We start from the raw sequence: 19022 nt of genomic DNA on the forward strand, positions 1-19022 counted from the left end.
CTCCCCTTTCATTTGATGGTGTTCTGAGTTATCAGCCACAATTACCAGGGGTCTTCCCAGCATGACAACCCAGCTTGCCAACCAAAAACCGATGGTAGATTTGTCTCTGAGGAGTTGTTCCACTGTCTGTCCACATGATGGCATAATAAGCCCAGCACAATGGGCGAACTCTTTGTGAACTGATAAACACCTCGCACTTCTCAACTCAGAGGGAGAAAAAAACAAAACAAAACAAAACAAAAAAGCACACCTCTTGCTTGCTCCTGGGAGTTAACCCTACTTTTCATAGGACCAGAGGTAAAGCTCTGGGTCCCTGGAAGACAGTGGCTTGACTAAACTTTGCCAAAGAATTCTTTGAGGGTAAGGTTCATTCATTCCATAGAAAACTGGGGATGATAAGGATTGTGAGGTTATTGGTATTTGTAGTGTTTTTACAGAATACTTTTGTTTTGTTTTGTTTTGTTTTTGTTTTTGTTGTTGTTTTTGCGGGTCTGGGGATGGACCCAGAGGCATTTGACCTCCGAGCTACACCCCCTGCCCATTTTTTTTATTCTTTATTTTGAAACAGGGTCTCACTGAGTTGTGAAGAGCCTCACTAAGTAGCTGAGGCTGTCCGCGAACCGCGATCCTCCTGTCTCAGCCTCCCAAATGCTGGGATTACAAGCGTGTGCCACCATACCTGGCTACAGAATACTTTTTACAGTGATTCCCATAGTAGATTCTAGGTGTTCAAGGGTTCCAAAGAAAGCCAGGCATAGTGGTGCACACTTCTAATCCCAGTACTTGGGAGGCTGAGGCAGAAGGATAGCAGGTTGGAAGTCAGCCTCGACAACTTCGGGCCTCCACAACTTGGGATGATGTAACTCAGTAAGACCTGGATCTGACTTAGCCAAAGAGGCAACCCCCTGGCCACCGACACGACAGAGCAGCGTTCATACCTTCTGACGGCATAAACTCTATAACGATCATTTACCACCAGGTCTTAGGTAAGGTAGTGTTGAGCTCTTTTGGGCTTCTTGGCTTACTTTTAGGTGTTACCTAAAAAGAAATTTCCTGACAGCCATCTTTGTATTATTTACTGAATTACTTGGTTATTGCAGGTGTGGGAAGAGTCCATGATTTTCAGTATGTTCCTTTTGAGTGGTATTGCTGCTAGGTGCATGCAGCTGGAGCCACGTGGTCTCCCTTGTGGGTCTAACTATGTTGTTCTGTGTCAGTGGGTCAGTGGGTGCTCCAGCATCAGGAGCATAGATTTACAGTTGTTGTTTCCTCTTATTGAATTGATTCCTTTATCAGCACACAGTGACCTTTTATGTACCTTTTTTTTCATTTGTGTGAAATATCTTCTTATACTCTCTTGCTTCCAGTCTTTATGTATTTTTGTTTTGTTTTGTTTTGTTTTGTTTTTGGTACTGGGGTTCCTGGAAGCCCTTCTACCTCCAGGCTACACTCCCAGACCTATTTGGTACTTTTTTCTTTTTTTTTGAAACAGGGTCTCTTAAGCCAGCGGGGCTGGCTCTGAACCAGCGCGATCCTCCTCCGCCTCCCAAGCGCAGGGATTACAAGCGTGAGCCATCACGCCCGGCCCAGTCTTTATGTGTTTTTATTGGTGATATGAATTCCCATTTCACCAATGTTATATTGAATCTTTTAAAATCCATTCATGCAGGCTGTCTTTTAGTTGAGGAATAATCCATTTATACTCAAGGGCATTATTGATAGGTAAGGACTTACTCTTGTTATATTGGAAACTTTTTTTTTTTTTTTTTTTTGGTTTTGGGCATTCTACCTCCAAGCTACACCCCCAGCCCTATTTTTTATTCTTTATTTTGAAACAGGGTCTCACTGAGTTGTAAAGGGCCTCACTAAGTAGCTGAGGTTGGCCGCGAACCCAGATCCTTCTGTATCCGCCTCCCAAATGCTGGGATTACAAGCGTGCACCACCATGCCCAGTTTAATTTGTTTCTTTTTCTCTTTTTTGTTTATCTTTGTGGTTTGTGGGTTTTCTAAATTGATCAGGTTTCATTCTTTTCTTTGTCTTTTATGTTTTATATTTTCTCATATTTTGATGATATTTATCATTCTTTTTCTTCTAGTAAAGACATGTCTAAAATGATTATTTAGTATAGCTATATATTGATTTTCTCATTGCTTGCTTGCTTGCTTGAGTCATTCATTCATTTATTCAAGTCTATGTCACACAGAATGCTGACTGGTTGTAATTTGTCTTTGTGTCTTACTGGGAAGGCAGGCCCATGTTGGCCTGGGTATTGCTGGGAATCTCCACACTTACACAAGGTACCCAGCTGAGATGCGCAACACATGTCATACTTTTGCTTGACTGGTTTAGTGTCTCTTGTCCCTTTTAGTTCACTGCACACACCCGGCCCATTTCCAACACTAATAAAGGCAGGTCGCTGCCCTGCTCCATTGATTTCTACCAGTCATCTGCAACACAGCCCTCCATTCTCTTGGGACATGTCAGTCATGAAGCCCTGTTTAGTGAGCATTGGCATCCTTCTGATCCTGGTTCAAAAGACTCCAGGTAACTCAGGCCTCTCTCAAAGGTTCTTGGGTCTTGCAGGCAGTATTGGTATCTTGGTGACTTCTGAGATGACACCTACTACATGACACTGAGAGCCTTTTCTGGCCTGAGATAGGCTGCCGATGTTACACCCAGGATCATCACACGTGGCTCCTCTCCACTGCTATTCTTGACATGATGGAGAATCACCGCATGAAGCATGTTAGGCAGTGCTGTCACTGAGAGGGCAGGAAAGGGTCCAAGTTGGGGGACTGCAGGAGGACGGAAGGACAGTTGATGTTGGATAGTGAGTTGTGGGCAGTTGTGAGACTTTAGGGACTGTGTAATATTGGAGAAAAAAAACAAAAGGGATGAGCACATGGAGGACAATTCTACTTACAGAATTGAGCATGACTGATGCTCTGCTGTAGTTTGGGAGAGGGAATGGTATTTTTGTTAAATGAAGATGAGAGTAGAGTGGGTGAAACTGGGTGCTGGGAGAGAGAAGGGTCTATAGTTGGACTGTGTTTGGATCAAAACTGTGAGCGGGTGTCAAGGGGCTTTTATAGTGTTGTGTTTGTATTATGTTTAGTAACTGGGCTTTTCGTGGGTACCAGAAGAGACAGGGCTGGAACTGAAGTTAGGGCTTGACTCCAGTGGGTGCCGTGTTTGCTAGAGTGTGTGTCTCGTCCAGGCAGGGGCTGCCAGTCCTGAGTCTGCAGTGAGAAGACTGAAGAAGGAGTGGAACTCACCACAGCAGGGCTGTGGCTACCAAAATGGGAGAATATTAACCCTTTACTGGGTATAGCATTTGAGAATGCTTTCTTCTATTTTGAGGTTGCTTTTTCATTTTCCTGATAGATTTTCTTGGCCTTGCAAAAGCTTTTAGAGGGGTGCAGTCCCATTTATCTGCTTTGCTTTTGTCACCTCTGCTTTGGGGATTATATTCAAGAGATCATTGCAAAAATCAAAGTCAAGAAGTTTCCCCCTGTGGTTTTTTTCTAAGAGTTTTACAGTTTTTGGTTTTAGGTTTAAGTCTTTAATTCATTTGAGTTGATATTTGTATATGCTGTCCAATTCTATTCTTTTGTATATAGATGTCCAGTTTTCCCAATACTGTCCACTGAAAAGACTACCCTGTCATGTATAAGAGCTCAAGATCTACTGTACAGTGTAGCTTGTACAGTTAATAATACTGTACTGTATATTTAAAAATGTCTAAGAGAGGAGATCTTGGGGTGTGTGTGTGTGTGTGTGTGTGTGTGTGTGTGTGTGTGTGTGTTACTAGGAGGATGCAGAGTGCATCCTCAGCCTCACTTTCTTTTATTTATTTTGAGATAAGGCCTCACTCAGTTGCCCAGGCTGACAATGAATTTAGGATCCTCCTGCCCCAGCCTCCCAAGTCACTGGGATTATAGGCTTGCACCACTGTGCCTGGCTTAACATAAGATTTGCAAAACAAAATAAGAGGGTAAGATTGAGAAAAGAAATTAGAAGAATAAACTAGAAAAATATCCAGTAAACCAGGCATGGTGGATGGTGCATGCCTATAATTTCAATACCTCAGAGGCTGAGATGGGAGAATCCCAGGGATCCCAGGTTTGAAGCCAGCCTTAGCAACTTAGCAAGACCCTGTTTCAAAATATACTATAAAAACAGGAGGGGTTGAGAGTATGGCTCAGAAGTAGAAAGCCCATAGGTTCAATTTCTGACCCCCCCCCCCCCGACACAAAAAAAAATCTAATATTATTTTCAAGTTCTGAGGAAGTTTCTCCAGTGTGGTTTTCAGGGGCACTGCAGAACAATAGATACAACTGTAAGCAATGAAGATAAATGAATTGAAGATGAGAATGCTCTTGAGTCTCCTATCAGCCCTTGGCATGGACACAGTGGAGGCAGTCCCAATGTAGCCCCGTGGGAAAGCCAGGCTTGCTCCTTCTTCCCTGGTCATGAGTTCAAGGCCATGGGGTCTGGATTTTTTTTACTCTTTATTTATTTATTTTGCAGTACTAGAGATTGAACCCAGGGGCATTCTACCTCCGAGCTACACCCCCAGCCCTATTTTTATTCTTTATTTTGAAACAAGATCTCCCTGAGTTGCAAAGGGCCTCACTAAGTAGCTGAGGCTGTCCTTGAACCATGGTCCTTCTGTCTCAGCCTCCCAAATGCTGGGATTACAAGCAAGTGCCACTATGCCTGGCTCTGTATTTTGAAACGGTTTCACTACGATGAGGAAGGCCTCCCTAAGTAACTGAGGCTGGCCAGGAACCTCGACCCTCCTGTCTCAGTCTCTTAAGTACGGGGATTACAAGCGTGGGCCACCATGCCCGACTGGTCTTTGTTTCTTGTTTTCCCATTCTCTCCTTTCTCTTCCCTCGGCAGTTTCTTTTTTCCCTCTTTCTCCATTCCATCTTCCTCCTACTTCATATTCCCCTACCTACTTACTTCTCTCCTTCTTTCATTGACAGATGCTTGTTCTCATGCTCAGCAAAGCTCAGTTCCTGTGTTGAAATACTTGAAACCACAGGTGGGTTTGTTTAAAGAAAAAACAATTAAAAATGAAGACAGCACTCCATGCTCCAGAAATTGTACCTAGGGCTGCTTTTCTAATAACCATTTAGTACTTTCACCTGGCAGAGTTTATGAACAGGAACTCCTCTATTGGGACAATCAAAGCCATTTTTCTCTTTCATCACCCAAATACAAGACTGTCTTATTTATTTATTTATTTATTTATTTATTTATTTATTTATTTATTTATTTTGCAGTACTGGGGATTGAACCCAGGGGCATTCTATCTCTGAGCTATACACCTCAGCCCCATTTTTTATTCTTTTTTTTTTTTTTTTTTGCTGGGTCTGGGGATGGAACCCAGAAGCATTTGACCTCCGAGCTACACCCCCTGCCCTATTTTGTATTCTTTATTTTGAAACAGGGTCTCACTAAGTTGCAAAGGGCCTTACTAAGTAGCTGAGGCTGTCTGCGAACCGCGATCCTCCTGTCTCAGCCTCCCAAATGCTGGGATTACAAGCGTGTGCCACTACACCCGGCTCCCATTTTTTATTCTTTATTTTAAAACAGGGTCTCACTAAGGTGCAGAAGACTGTATTTTAAGTTAATATATTCTTTTATTTTTTATTTTTTATTTGGAAACAGGAGAAGTAGCCTCACTAAGTTACTGATGCTGGCTTTGAACCTGTGATCCTCCTGTCTCAGCTTCCCAAGTACTGGGATTACAAGCATGTACCACCATGCCCAGCTTGTATAGTAAAATTCCATTGCATACATACCTCATATTTTGTAATCCATTCATCTATTGACAGACATCTTGGCTGGTTCCATAGTTTGGCAATTGTGAATTGTGCAGCTATGAACATAGATAAGCATGCATTAGTCTATTAGCTTGGTCTCCATATCTTGGGTTAGATACCCAAGGTAGTATTGCTGGATCATATGGTAGGTTCATTCCCCTTCTTCTGAGCATCCTCCATACTATTTTCCAAGATGGCTGCACTAATTTGCAATCCCACCAACAATGTATTAAAGTTCCCACTTCTCCACATCCTCACCAGCATTTCTTGTTGTTTGTGTTTTGAATGGTTGCCATTCTTGTTGGAAGTAGGTGAAATCTGAGGGTAGTTTTGATTTACATCTCTCTGACTGCTAATGATGTGGAACATTTTTTCATACATTTATTGGTCATTTGAATTTTTTTTTTGTGTGAAGTATATATTTAGTTCACTTGCCCATTTTTTTAATTGGGTTATTTGTTTTCTTAGTGGTGATTTTCTTGAGTTCTCTGTATATACTAGATATCACTCCTCTATTGGAGGAATAGTTGGCAAAAATTTTCTCCCATTCTGTTGTCTTTCTATTGAGGTTCTTGGTAGTTTCCTTTGCTGCACAGAAGCTCTTCAATTTAATGCAATTCCACATATTCACCCTCTTTAATTTCTTGTGCCTTTGGGGTCTTGTTGAGTAAGTTTTTACCTGTGCTTATGTGTTGAAGTGTTGGATCTATGCCCTAGTCAAGGAGCTGCATGGTCTCAAGTTTAATTTCCTGATCTTTTAAACAAATGTTCATTGACTAGTTTATTCCATGAGAAGAGAGTAAAGAAAAGAGAGCCTGACTGATTCTCATTCTTAATTTCTATTTCCAATTCATCACTCTGGTGACTATAGGTAGCACATCTTGGGTGCTCTGGTCTCTATCTAGTGTGTTAGGAGAAAGGGAAAGTCCTCCATATGTAGGTCAACCTGGAGAGTCCCCTTGGAGATCTCCTATGAGAAAAGAGAGAACAGAAAAGACAGAGGAAGATAGGGGAAAAGATAAAGATAGACAACAGGTTCCATGGTTGAGGTGGGGACACCGTGGTACTCTGATGGTGGAGGATGGGTTTCTGGGTAGTTCATATGTACAACAGTTACCAAATGCTGAGGGATGTCATTTCGCCTCTTATTCTTCATCATCACCTGAACTTAGAACCAACCTTGTATTTTTTTCTTGTCAGAAAATTGGCAAAATGTTTTCTTTACCATGTGGGAAATAATATTAAACTTTTTTGTTCCACTTTTATGAATAGTAAAATTTATGAATAGTAAATTAATGTTATTAGTAAACAGTGAATTTATTTTATTAATTAATCAGTTAGTAAATAGTGGATGATATTATTATCAGAGCCCTCAGGGTGGTTAGAACTGAGAATGTGCCTGGCACACAGTGAGGGCTGATAAATGGGGGGGGCGATGGGATGGGTAGATAGTCCTTGAATACTTAGCTAAGTATTCGGAATTATCTGGTGAAAACTTTATGCTTGAAGACATGTAGGGAGATGCTACCTATGAAATCCCACCACAGAGAGGGAATGACACAGAGGCAGGAGCAGGGCTTGATGTCACATAGATCAAAAACAGAAGGCTGGCCTGGTCGGGTACAAACTGTGGGGATGTGCAAAGAACAAAATCTCTCTTTGCATGTCAGTGTCTTCATCTAAAGAAGAAATGACAGCAGGTTTATATGAGGTTTCATTGAGATATTATTTATAAAATGCCTGGTACATAGTAGATGTTGGACCATGCTATAATAGGCAGTAGTGACTGTGAATATTTTTTTTCTATTAGCTTCTTTATCTTCAGAAAAATCCGAACAGGTAGTTAATACTTGATGACTGGTATTTATAAAAGGCAAAGCGTTAGAACTTTGTCACTGGGTACTTCCAGACAGAGAGCCTGTACACATAAGCTATTGAGATGGACTTCAGCTGTGTGTGCTAAGTGTGTGGTTGAGGTTTGTATAGAGGGCACACATGTATATGCATGAGTGTGGATCTGTGAATACAATGAGCTGTGGATATGTACCTGTGTGTGCCAGGGTGCAGTTCACATGGGACAAGCCCTGTTTCTGTGGGGCCAATGTAGAGAGAGACACATGTGGAACACGTTTGTGCTATGTATGTTTCAGAGCATAAAGGCCCTGTACGTGGGCCCAGGTGTATGCCCTGCCTCATAGGAGTCCTTCCTGTCTCTGAGGCACTGTGTGTAAGGATTCCACATCTCTATGGGCATTTGGAAACATGTCCAATATATGATTGTGGTGGCAGCCACTGGAGCCCCAGACCCTGGGGAAAGACTATCATATCAAGAGCATCATCTAATATTTAGTTACTAATTATATGCCAAGAGCTTTTCCAAGTGTATCATCTATGCTAACTAATGAAGTCATCACAAAATCTTTAGGAACTTGGATCCATGATTATACCCATTGCAAATATGCTACGTGGAGAGGCAGAGTGCTGAAGGGAGTTGCTTAAGGATAAAGCTGGCCAATGACTGAACCTGGGAGTGAATCCTGGTGGCTGTGACTCCTCATCTTGTGCTCTTATCATTCTTAGGGTTTGTTCTCTTTCAATCATGGTTCCTTACCTCTATTGTTACTACTGCCTGTCTTTTCTAGGTGGCCTGCTCAGATTCCACAACAGAAAGAGTCAAGAGCCTTGGAATCCATGTGAGCTTTACCAAGGCATGTGCAGAAATACCTGCAAAAAGTATGAAATCCAGCACTTGACCTGCCTACATGACCAGAAGTGCTGCCTGAAACTTCTTAAGAAAACAACCAGTTCCAAAACCATCACCAACTCTAACTTGTCAGTTATGAACACTTCAAACTACTCTCAGAGTTAAGCATCGCCGACATCACCGCCTCCTGAGGGAATTCCTTCCACATGCTGGAGTGCTTTTCCCCCAAAATTACATTCTTTCTTGTGTGTGTATCTTGTCTTGAGCAGTGAGCACTGGGCAGGAGAGACTAGGCTGGGAGCTGAGAAGCTATGAAGTACAGGACACTGCCCCCAACTATAAAAAGAACACTGGTGTGCCGGCATGGTGGCGCATGCTTGTAATCCCCGCGCTTGTAATCCCCACGCTTGGGAGGTGGAGACAGGAGTATCACGCAAGTTCGAAGCCAGCCTCACCTACTTAGTGAGGCTCTCAGCAACTTAGTGAGACCCTGTTTCCAAATAAAATATAAAAATAGGTCTGGGAGTATAGCCTGGAGGTAGAAAGCCTCTGGGTTCCACCCCCAGTACCACCAAAAAAATAAAACAAAAAACAAAAAACAAAAAACACTGGTGGATGTAGAGGGTGCGGAGGGGCTCACCTCCTTCTGCTCTGCTTTGGCACTGTTCTGAGGTCACAGAAAGAATGTGAGATCTGAACGGAGTCTGGATGGTCCAGCATACATGTAGGAGAGATCACTGAGTCCGGGAAGCAGGGCTGCCTTTAACATCCAGAGAACTAAGTTTGTTTGGCATACTGCAGTGTCCTCACGAAGACCTAGAACCTGGTGGATGGATGGAATTGAGGACAGGGATTTGATGGGTAAATTAGGGTAAGACCTGCTAAGTGGCAAAGCTCTTGGAAAGTTGAATAAGCAGAATTATTACTTTTCTTTTTTCTTTTCTTTCTTCTTCTTCTTTCCTTTTCTCTTTTCTTTTTTTTTTTTTTTTTTTTTTTTTTTTTTTTTTTTGTGGTACTGGGGATGGAACCCAGGGGCTTTTCTACCTCCAGGCTATACTCCCAGACCTGTTTTATTCTTTATTTGCAAACAGGGTCTCACTAAGTTGCTGAGAACCTCACTAAGTAGCTGAGGCTGGCTTCGAACCTGCGCGATCCTCCTGTCTCAGCCTCCCAAGCGCGGGGATTACAAGCATTTGCCCCACGCCCGGCTTGATTGATGACTTTTCTATTGGATTATGTATGCTCTTTGCATTCCACCACCTCTTTGGATACAAACTTCTAGAACTCCTGTTACCAACTAAGTTCTTGAAGTTCTGCATTGCTATTCTTGACTAGAGAAACCTAGTTCTCATATTTATCTCTCTACTGAAATAACCTTGGTTTGGGTTACCAGTGCCCTCCCCAATGAAAAATGTAAACATTCTTTACATTTTACCATTTACTTTGCTTCTAGTTAGTACTTCACAGTTCTTTTATCTTGCCCTTGTTTGTGTTGATTTCTGGTTTCTAGGTATTCTTTCTTAGTTGAGTGTGTGTGTGTGTGTGTGTGTGTGTGTGTGTGTGTGTGTGTGTGTGTCTGGTACTGGGGATGGAACTCAGAGGCATTCTACCTTAGCATTACACCCCTGACCCAATTTTATTTCTTATTTGGAAACAAAGTCTCATTAGATTGGTGAGATCTATTTGCAGAGGCTGTCCTGGAACCTGAGGTCCTCCTGTCTCAGCGTACCAAGTACTGGGATTATAGGCAGTGCCACCGCATCTTACCTTAGTCATTTTTTGAATGTCTTCTGCCATTTGCACCATGATATTTATTTGATATCCCTTCATACATATTTTACCTGTATTGCTCGTTATTAGTTAGACAAATGGCAATCTGTTCACTGGGTCTCTTCCTTTTCTCCTCTTCCTTTTGTTTTTTTCCTAAAAAATCCACAAGCCAGGTATGGTGACCCACACTTGTAATCCCAGAATTTGGTAGGCTGAGACAGGAGGATCACAGTTTGCAGACAGACTTAGCTATTTAGTGAGGACCTTTGCAACTCAGTGAGACCCTATTTCAAAATAAAGAATAAAAAAATAGGGCTGGGGTTGTAGCTTGAAGGTAGAATGTCCCTGGGTTCAGTCCCCAGCACCACACAAAAAAAGAAATCCTCAATGTTATTTCTTTGAGGATCTTTACCAAGGAATGTGATCCACTTGTGTGTGTGTGTGTGTGTGTGTGTGTGTGTGTGTGTGTGTGTGTATGTATGTATGTAAATGTATATATGTCTATCTTTCTTTTGATTGTTATCAGTACTCCTGGCAAGCAGCTTCTTTGAGGTTTGCTATTTTCTAAAGACCCCCCTTTTCTCCCCAGAATTTGCTCACTTTTCCTTCTCAAGTTTAATTTTCTCCACTGCTCATCAACACAGGTGTTATAGAGTGTCTGGGTATGTTAACTTATACAGTGTCTGGGTTTGTTAATTTATAGAACGAAGCCTGTGATTTTGGTGCATTCAGTACTGGGAGTAAGTAGTTCCAAGCCCCTGCCTGGTGGGTATTCATCTCTTTCATTCCTAAAAACAGTTCTAATAAATAGCAAACATTTATTGTAAACGTCTGAGTCTGATCATTCTTCCAAGACAATCTGGCACAACTTGTAAGAGGCTGGGGAGAGCAGAGGTGGGGAACAGAATGTGAACTGAACTCACTCATGTCCTTCCTTTCAGATGCCCTTTTGTATCTCCCTTCTGCTGTCCAGAGATCTGCTGGCTCCACACTTGAGCTCAAATATCTTCATATTTCAGGTCGAGGTCATAAACTCTAATAGACCCCTATTTCTCACCCTGCATAAAAGTCTGAAATTGCGACTCAATAAATGAGAAGGTATCAAATTAAAAATCTATACAGTAAATGAAACAAAAGTCTGAAAAGAGAGCCTACTGAATGGGAGAAAATGTTTTCCATTTGTTTCTCTGATAGAAGATTGATATCTATAAACTGAGCCTAACTATATTTTTGTCTTTTAACCCTTACCACCTATACTTGAGAAAAAATCATGTTGCTGTTATTTAGATTAGACCCCCCTTGTGGGGTCATGAAAAAAAATCCCATCTCTCTTTTGCTTATTTGAGACTACTGTGATATTACATAACTCCCAAACTAGTGACATTTTGTCTTGCTTTATCCTGAGAGCAGGATGTCCCAAAATATCTAACTGACAGATCTGAAATTATCCCCTTTCTTTTTGATAGAAAGCAATCATGATATTTGTAGAAAGAAGAGGCTTACAAAGAAAATAAAACTCTAAATTCTCTCCTTCATAGATAAGCCTCTAAGAGGTTGAAGAATGTCACTAGTGAACCTCAAATAACTAAACAACCCAGAAGCCTTTTCATGTACATATAAAAGCCCACTGGCAAAATGACAAGAAAGACAGAATGAAAGGAGATAAAGAAAGAATAGAAAAAAAAATGGTTTTGTTTTCAAACTCAAAAGCCAGTGTAGTCTCAGAGTTTCATATACCTCTAAATTTTCTATAGAGCTTCTAGAAACTACTAAATTATAAGATTAAGCCCTTAAAGCATTCTTACTAAAAATGTCTTAATGTTTAAAAGAATGACTCCTAGAAATAATGATACGTGCAAGCTATTTAACTTAATTCAAATGCACCAAAGACTTTTCACCTGTTTAACTCTAAGTAGAAATTAGCCAGGTGCAGTGGTGCTTGCCTCTAATCCCAGCTACTTGGGAGGCTGAGGCAAAGGATCACAAGTCCAAGATCAGCCTGGGTCATTTATAAGGCGCTGGTCAGTGGTAGAGCACTTGCGTAGCTATGAGCAAAGTCCTGGGTTCAATTCCCACCCCTCAAAAAAACAAAACAAAATAAAACACAAGTACAACAGAACAGTAAATACATCACATGTAGACAAATGAGCTATAGCCCTATTTCTCACCCTGTACAAAAGTCAGTATGAAACAGATTCGCGATCTAGAAATTAGACCAGAAACTGCAGCAAATATCAGCAATTAACATAGAACCAACTCTCCAACATATAGGCATAGACAGAGACTTCGTCAGTGAGACCTCTAAAATGCAATAAATGGGATGGCAAAAGCTGCATAACAAAAGAAAACAGAGTCTGAAGAGAGAACCACAGAATGGGAGGAAGTCTTTGCCTGCGACTCCACTGATGGAGGACTGATATCTAGAATATTTAAAGAACTCAACACACACACACACACACACACACACACACACACACTAACCAAAAATGGGCAATTGAACTGAATAGAAACTTCTCAAAAGAAGAAATACAAATGGAAAATAAGTATATAAAAATGTCTGTCATCATTAGCAATCAGGGCCATGCAAATAAAAACTACACTGGGATTCTATTTAACCCCAGTTAGAATGGTAATCATTTAAAATACAAATAATAATAAATGCTGGTGAAGAGGTGGTGGAAAAGAGGTGCCATATGCTGTTGGTGAGATTGTAAATTAGTACAGCCACTATGAAGATTTCTTAAAAGACCAGGAATAAAAACACCATGTGACCCAGTTAAACTTCATCTCAGTATCTTTCCAAAAAATTCAAATTAGGATACTATAGTGAAATCGGCATGCTGGTGTTTGTAGCAACATAATTCCCAACAGTCAAGGGTTGTATGTATTCTCTCATATGTGGAAGCTAGCAAGAAAATAGGAAAGAAAAGGACTTCAGCAAAATGAGGAGAGAGACCATTAGGATAATGTAAGGGGCTTGCGGTTGTGCAAAGGAGGCGGGGAGGAGGCTCGAGGAAGGAAGCGGTCCAAATAATGTTATGTTTGCATATGAATGTTCACTACTCACCTCGGTAGCATGTACAGCGAGGAAGGAAGGACGGGCATGGGATGTCAAGAGAAACACGCCAACAGGTGTTGTGAATCTCACTATGATATGTATTGTACCAATGAAATCCTTAAAAATTATCCAGAGTTTGTACGTTGCTGGTGTTATTGTGATAGAGTGCTGGATAAGATCTAGTAGATTTTTCTTGAATTCTATTATTCTAAGAAGAGGTTAACTTAATAAAAAGCTGGTGTCTTGCAAAAATTCTTAAGCATCATGCCAACTATTCCAGTACATAACAATGAAAAGGGACAAATGGAATGAATGCCATCGAGTCCAGTTGTTTTCTATCTAGTAGGAAGGACAGCTTTGAATGTCAGTCAGCCTCACATTTTCTTGAAAATTTGTTTCAGAATTCTGTGTGTGTGTGTGTGTGTGTGTGTGTGTGTGTGTTACTGGGGGTGGAACCCAGGGGATTTTCTACCTCCAGGCTATACTCCCAGGCCTATTTTATACTTTCTTTGGAAACAGGGTGTCACTAAGTTGCTGAGAGCCTCACTAAGTAGCCGAGGCTGGCTTCGAACCTGCGCGATCCTCCTGTCTCAGCCTCCCATCGCGGGGATTACAAGTGTGCGCCACCACGTCCAGATCAGAATTTTTTTGACTGGTTATATTTATCACTCTTTTTCCAAATCGGTCTTAATATCTTGCCGACTTCTTATTTATAAGCTAAATGAAATCATTGACACTTGTTCATTTTACATTTGTATGTGTCATTTGCAAACAAGAGGTACTTGGGATCGAACCCAGGAGCGTTCTACCTCCAGTCTACACCCCTAGGTCTTTTTGTTTCTTTTTGAAACATGGGATCTTGCTAAATTGCTGAGGGTCTCAGCAAGTTGCTGAAACTGGCCTTGAACTTGCAATCCTCTCCTCTCAGCTTCCCAAGTACTGGGAATACTAGTGTATGTCACCATGCCTGGCAGCGTGTGCCACGCTTTTCACTTTATTTATTTTTTACAGAACTAGGGATTGAGCCCAGGGGCATTCTACCTCTGAGCTACACCCCAAGCCCTATTTTTATTCTTTATTTTGCAACAGGGTCTCACTAAGTTAAGAAGGGCCTCAGTAAGTACCTGAGTATCTGAGGCTGGCTGTGAACCGGGATCTTCCTGTCTCAGCTTCCTGAGCACGAGGATTACAAGTGTGTGTCACCACACCTGGCATACTTTCTACTTTAACCCTGCTTTATAATTTATACTTCACAATAAAGACACATGTGATAAGTGTATAAGATGTGAAGCCAGGCGTGGTGGTGCACGCTTGTAATCCCAGTACTTGGGAGGCTGAGACAGGAGGATCCAGGTTCGCAGCCAGCCTCAGCTACTAATGAGGTCCTCCACAACTTAGTGAGACTCTGTTTCAAAATAAAGAATAAAAAATTGGGCTGGGGATGTAACTTGAAGGTAAGAATGCCCCTACATTCAATTCCCAGCAACACACACAATGAAATGTGTAGAATTTATATTTGCAAGATTTGGTCATTTTTTGCAAGAAAAGCAGAATATCAAATATCTTAGTTTGAAACAAAATTATATGAACTATTTTTAGATGAAAGATACTTTTTTCAAGTAAAACTGTAAAGATCATAAAGTTTAATTTTGTCTGGATGCAATCAAACCAGAGATCAAGAACTAATACAGTATTTGGGTCTAAGAGCGGGGTCTCCTTCCTGGATGGGGCTGTTCTGTTATTAAGATAGCCAAATAAGGTGGCGCATGGTGGTACACACTTGTAATCCCAGCATTGGGAGACTGAGACAGGAGGATTGTAGCTTGTGAAAAAAATAATTGTAAAGACAAAGAAATATTGATGCAGGAAGAAAATAAATATATATTTATTAGAATAATATATATTTATTGCATATAAATATATTTCTATACATTTATTAGAAATATATATATTTTTTGGTGGTGGATATTTGGTGTTGGAACCCAGAACCATTCTACTTCTGAGCTACACCCCCAGCCCTATTTTTTATTCTCTCTTTTGAAACAGGGTCTCACTGAGTTGCAAAGGACCTCACTAAAGTAGCTGAGGCTGTCCTCAAACCGTGATCCTTCTGTCTTAGCCTCTTGAATATGGGATTACAACTGTGCACCACCATATCTGGCTTTTTGTCTTTACAATTATAATCATATAAATAGTTCTAATATATTAGACCTCACCATCATTATTATTTTTCTTCAAAATTTTCTTGACAATTCTGTGCTTTTTATATTCTATATAATTTATATTCTTTCTTTAAAGTTTTTATTAAAGTATGTTGAAAAATAGGGCTGGGGGTGTAGCTCAGAGGTACAATGCCCCCGGGGTTCTATCCCCAGAACCAAAAAATAAAAATAAAAACTCACCATCATGAACTATTATGTAGATTTGAAAGTTTTGTGATTTGACCTCCAATTTAGTCAAGAAGAACACATGACAAGGTAGAACTTCCTAAAGTGTGGACCCAAGGACCATAGATATTGGGAAGTACCTGCCACTGTGGGTCTTGCGGGTCTTTGACCAAGGGGAGGTGGAAATGAGGATGTAAAGGAATGAATGCATTGACATGGGGCATTCATTTATAACTTAAGAGTTAATATTCTGGCCAAGATATCTACTGGTTTTAAAGAATAAATCTGTAAAGCCCAAGCTCATGGTATTTTACTACAATATGCAAGGAAATGTAACAACTTCTTTGGTATGGTATTGTATGGTATTGCCTAGATCTGAAGACCTAGGCAGGCAGGAATGAAAGACTGATCTATAGTTGAACCAGGGTGAATATTTTGGATTATTCCCCCATTTCCTTCAGGTCTCATCAAATTTTTGCATTTTTCTTTTTAAAAAATGCATAGAGACTAATAAAGTACTGGGTACACAGTGCGATTGATTAATTGGATATATTCCTGATGGGAGAATGAAGACCAGTTTTTAAAAAATTCTTTATTTCTTCTAATCATTTACTACTGTGTCCATCGTTTAACTGATTGACTCATTTTTTCTGCTTTGTTTGACACAAAATATAAACTGGCTATAATGTTGCTTCACATATTACTAGAAAGGAAAGTCCACCTTGGAACGGGTGCTACCAAGGCACACAGAGTGTCCAACTGAGCTGAGTGGCACATGTTACCTTCTGCCTGGCTGACTTCAGCGTGTGTTCATTCCTTTTAGTTCACTGCCCACAAACCTGGCCTACTGAAGCTAATAAAGGCAGAGCACTTTCCTGCTTGCTCCTAAGATCTCTACTTAGCCCCTGGTTTGCATCTTTCATTCTCTCAGGACCCGTCAGTCATGAAGCCCTATTTAATGACTATTGCCATCTTGCTGATCCTCATACAGAAAACTCCAGGTAACTCAAACCTCTCTCAAAGGTTCTAGGGTCCTGTGTGTGCCATTGCAATTTTGGTGACCTTGTGTGAGGAAGCTCAGGAAGTTTTCCCCTGGGGTTTTGTCATGTCTAAACCTCGTATTGGCTTTGTATTTCCAATATCAAGTTAAGATTCGGGTACTCATGGGTGGGATGGTGAGGAGGATTGGCAGAGAGGAACTTAAGGAAGCGATGTCATTGGGATGAGATCCTGGGATAAAAACTAGGGTTGAGGAATTCAGTTCAAGTCAAAGACTTTGGATGAATGAGGAACTACATTGTAGATGAGGGATGAATTGTGGTGTAGAGAAGGTAATGATAGAAAAATAAGCAGGGATGAGTTGAAAAAGGAGGGCTATATTTATGGAATTAGACTGGGCTTATGGTTTGAGACAGACTGACTTGGGGATTTTATTTGTCGTTGATGGATCTGGCAGTGACATTTGATAAAGTTGAGAGTTGGAGTAGATGGGGTTTATAGATGGGCTGGTTGTTGGGTAGAGGCTGAGTGTTGGCATTGGCCAATGTGGTGGCACTGTCTGAAACCAAACTTTGGGGTACTTTCTTTGCCCTGGTTAGAGGGTCTACATTTTCCTATTACCACTAACTTAATCTTCAAGACGCTGCTTTGACGTAGCTTAGTGGTTTAGAATTGTGCTATCTAGTATAATAAATGTAGTCATTGGTGGCTACAGTTCATTTGAAATGTGGCTAGTTCAAATTGAGATGGGCTATTAGTACGATGTAGGCAGTGGATTTCAATGACTTAGAAAAAGCATTGCAAACTATTTCATTAATATTTTAAAAATAGTTTAATTTTAATAAAATGATATTTGGGTGCATACTTGTAATCCTAGTACTTGGGAGGCCGAGACAGGAGGATCCAGGTCCACAGCCAGCCTCAGCGACTTAGTGAGGCCCTCTGCAACTTAGTGAGACCCTGTTTCAAAATAAAGAGTAAAAAATCAGGCTGGGGGTATAGCTTGGAGGCAGAATGCCCCTGGGTTCAATCCCCAGAACCACAAGTAAAAAATAAATAAAATGATATTTTGGATATACTGATATATACAAAATACTTAATAACATATTTTGGGTCTATATAAACTATAAACAAAAAGAAATAAATGTGATGGAGAATAAAGAAATAATAGAAAAGATCAATGAAAGAGTTTTCTTAAAATATCAACAAAACATGGACAAACATTTAACTAGACTAATTATGTAAAAAAAAAAAGAGAAGATTCAAATAAAATAGAAGTTAAAAAAGAGATATTACAGTTGGGCGTGGTGGCGCACGCTTGTAATCCCCGCGCTTGGGAGGTAGAGACAGGAGGATCGTGTAGGTTCGAAGCCAGCCGCGCTAGCTTAAGAGACCCTGTTTCCACCCCCAGTGCCACCAAAAAAAAAAAAAAAGAGAGATATTACAACAGATACCACAGCTAGAAGTCAGAAAACTACAGTGATACATGCTTATCTATATCTATACATATAGCAGCACTATTCACAATAGTCAAATTATGGAACCAGCCTGCATGTCCATCAACAGATTAATAGAGTATGAAACTATGGTCTATACACACAAAATGAAGTTTTACTCATCCATAAGAAATAACAAAAGTGTCATTTGCAGGAAAATGGATAGAATTAGAGAATATTATGCTGAGATTAGTCAGTTTCAGAAAATGAAGGGTAGTGTGTTTTCTCATATATATAGAAGCTAAAGAGAAAACAAGAAACAAAAGTATTTCAGATACCTAAGGAGAGAGACCAGTAGAAGAGTGAAGGGGGTTTAGGAAGGGAGAAGAGGAGGAAAAAATGAGACTTGATGAAGGAGACAGTCTAAATAACGCTATGTACATACTGAAGTTATTAATACCATCTCAAGACCAGCGTGGTGGCGCACACTTGTAATCCCAGTACTTGGGAGGCTGAGACAGGAGGATCGCGTGGTTCGCGGCCAGCCTCAGCTACTGAGTGAGGCCCTCCGCAACTTAGTGAGACCCTGTTTCAAAATAAAGAATAAAAAATAGGACTGAGGGTATAGCTCAGAGGTAGAATACTCCTGGGTTTCATCCCCAGTACTGCAAAATAATAATATAATAATACCATCTCAATAGTAAATATTAGGAGGAAAGGGGGGATTTGGAGGGGGGCTGTGTGCATCTAGGTTCTGAACCTCATTATGATGTATAATTATGGTGCACCAATATATTTAAAAAGAAATTCACAAGATCAAAAGAGATGACCAT

At 40.6% G+C, this 19022-nt stretch overlaps 1 protein-coding gene across 1 annotated transcript; it reads left to right on the forward strand.

The window, feature by feature from the left end:
- Nucleotides 1-2478: 2478 nt before the first annotated feature.
- Nucleotides 2479-8704, forward strand: DEFB116 (defensin beta 116; the record flags this gene model as incomplete). Its single annotated transcript, XM_080716539.1, has 2 exons — nucleotides 2479-2545; nucleotides 8478-8704. 2 exons carry the CDS (start codon nucleotides 2479-2481, stop codon nucleotides 8702-8704), a joined length of 294 nt encoding a protein of 97 aa, XP_080572665.1.
- Nucleotides 8705-19022: the final 10318 nt, after the last annotated feature.

This window comes from Muscardinus avellanarius, assembly GCF_963383645.1.
Source record: "Muscardinus avellanarius genome assembly, chromosome: 19".
NCBI lineage: Eukaryota > Metazoa > Chordata > Mammalia > Rodentia > Gliridae > Muscardinus > Muscardinus avellanarius.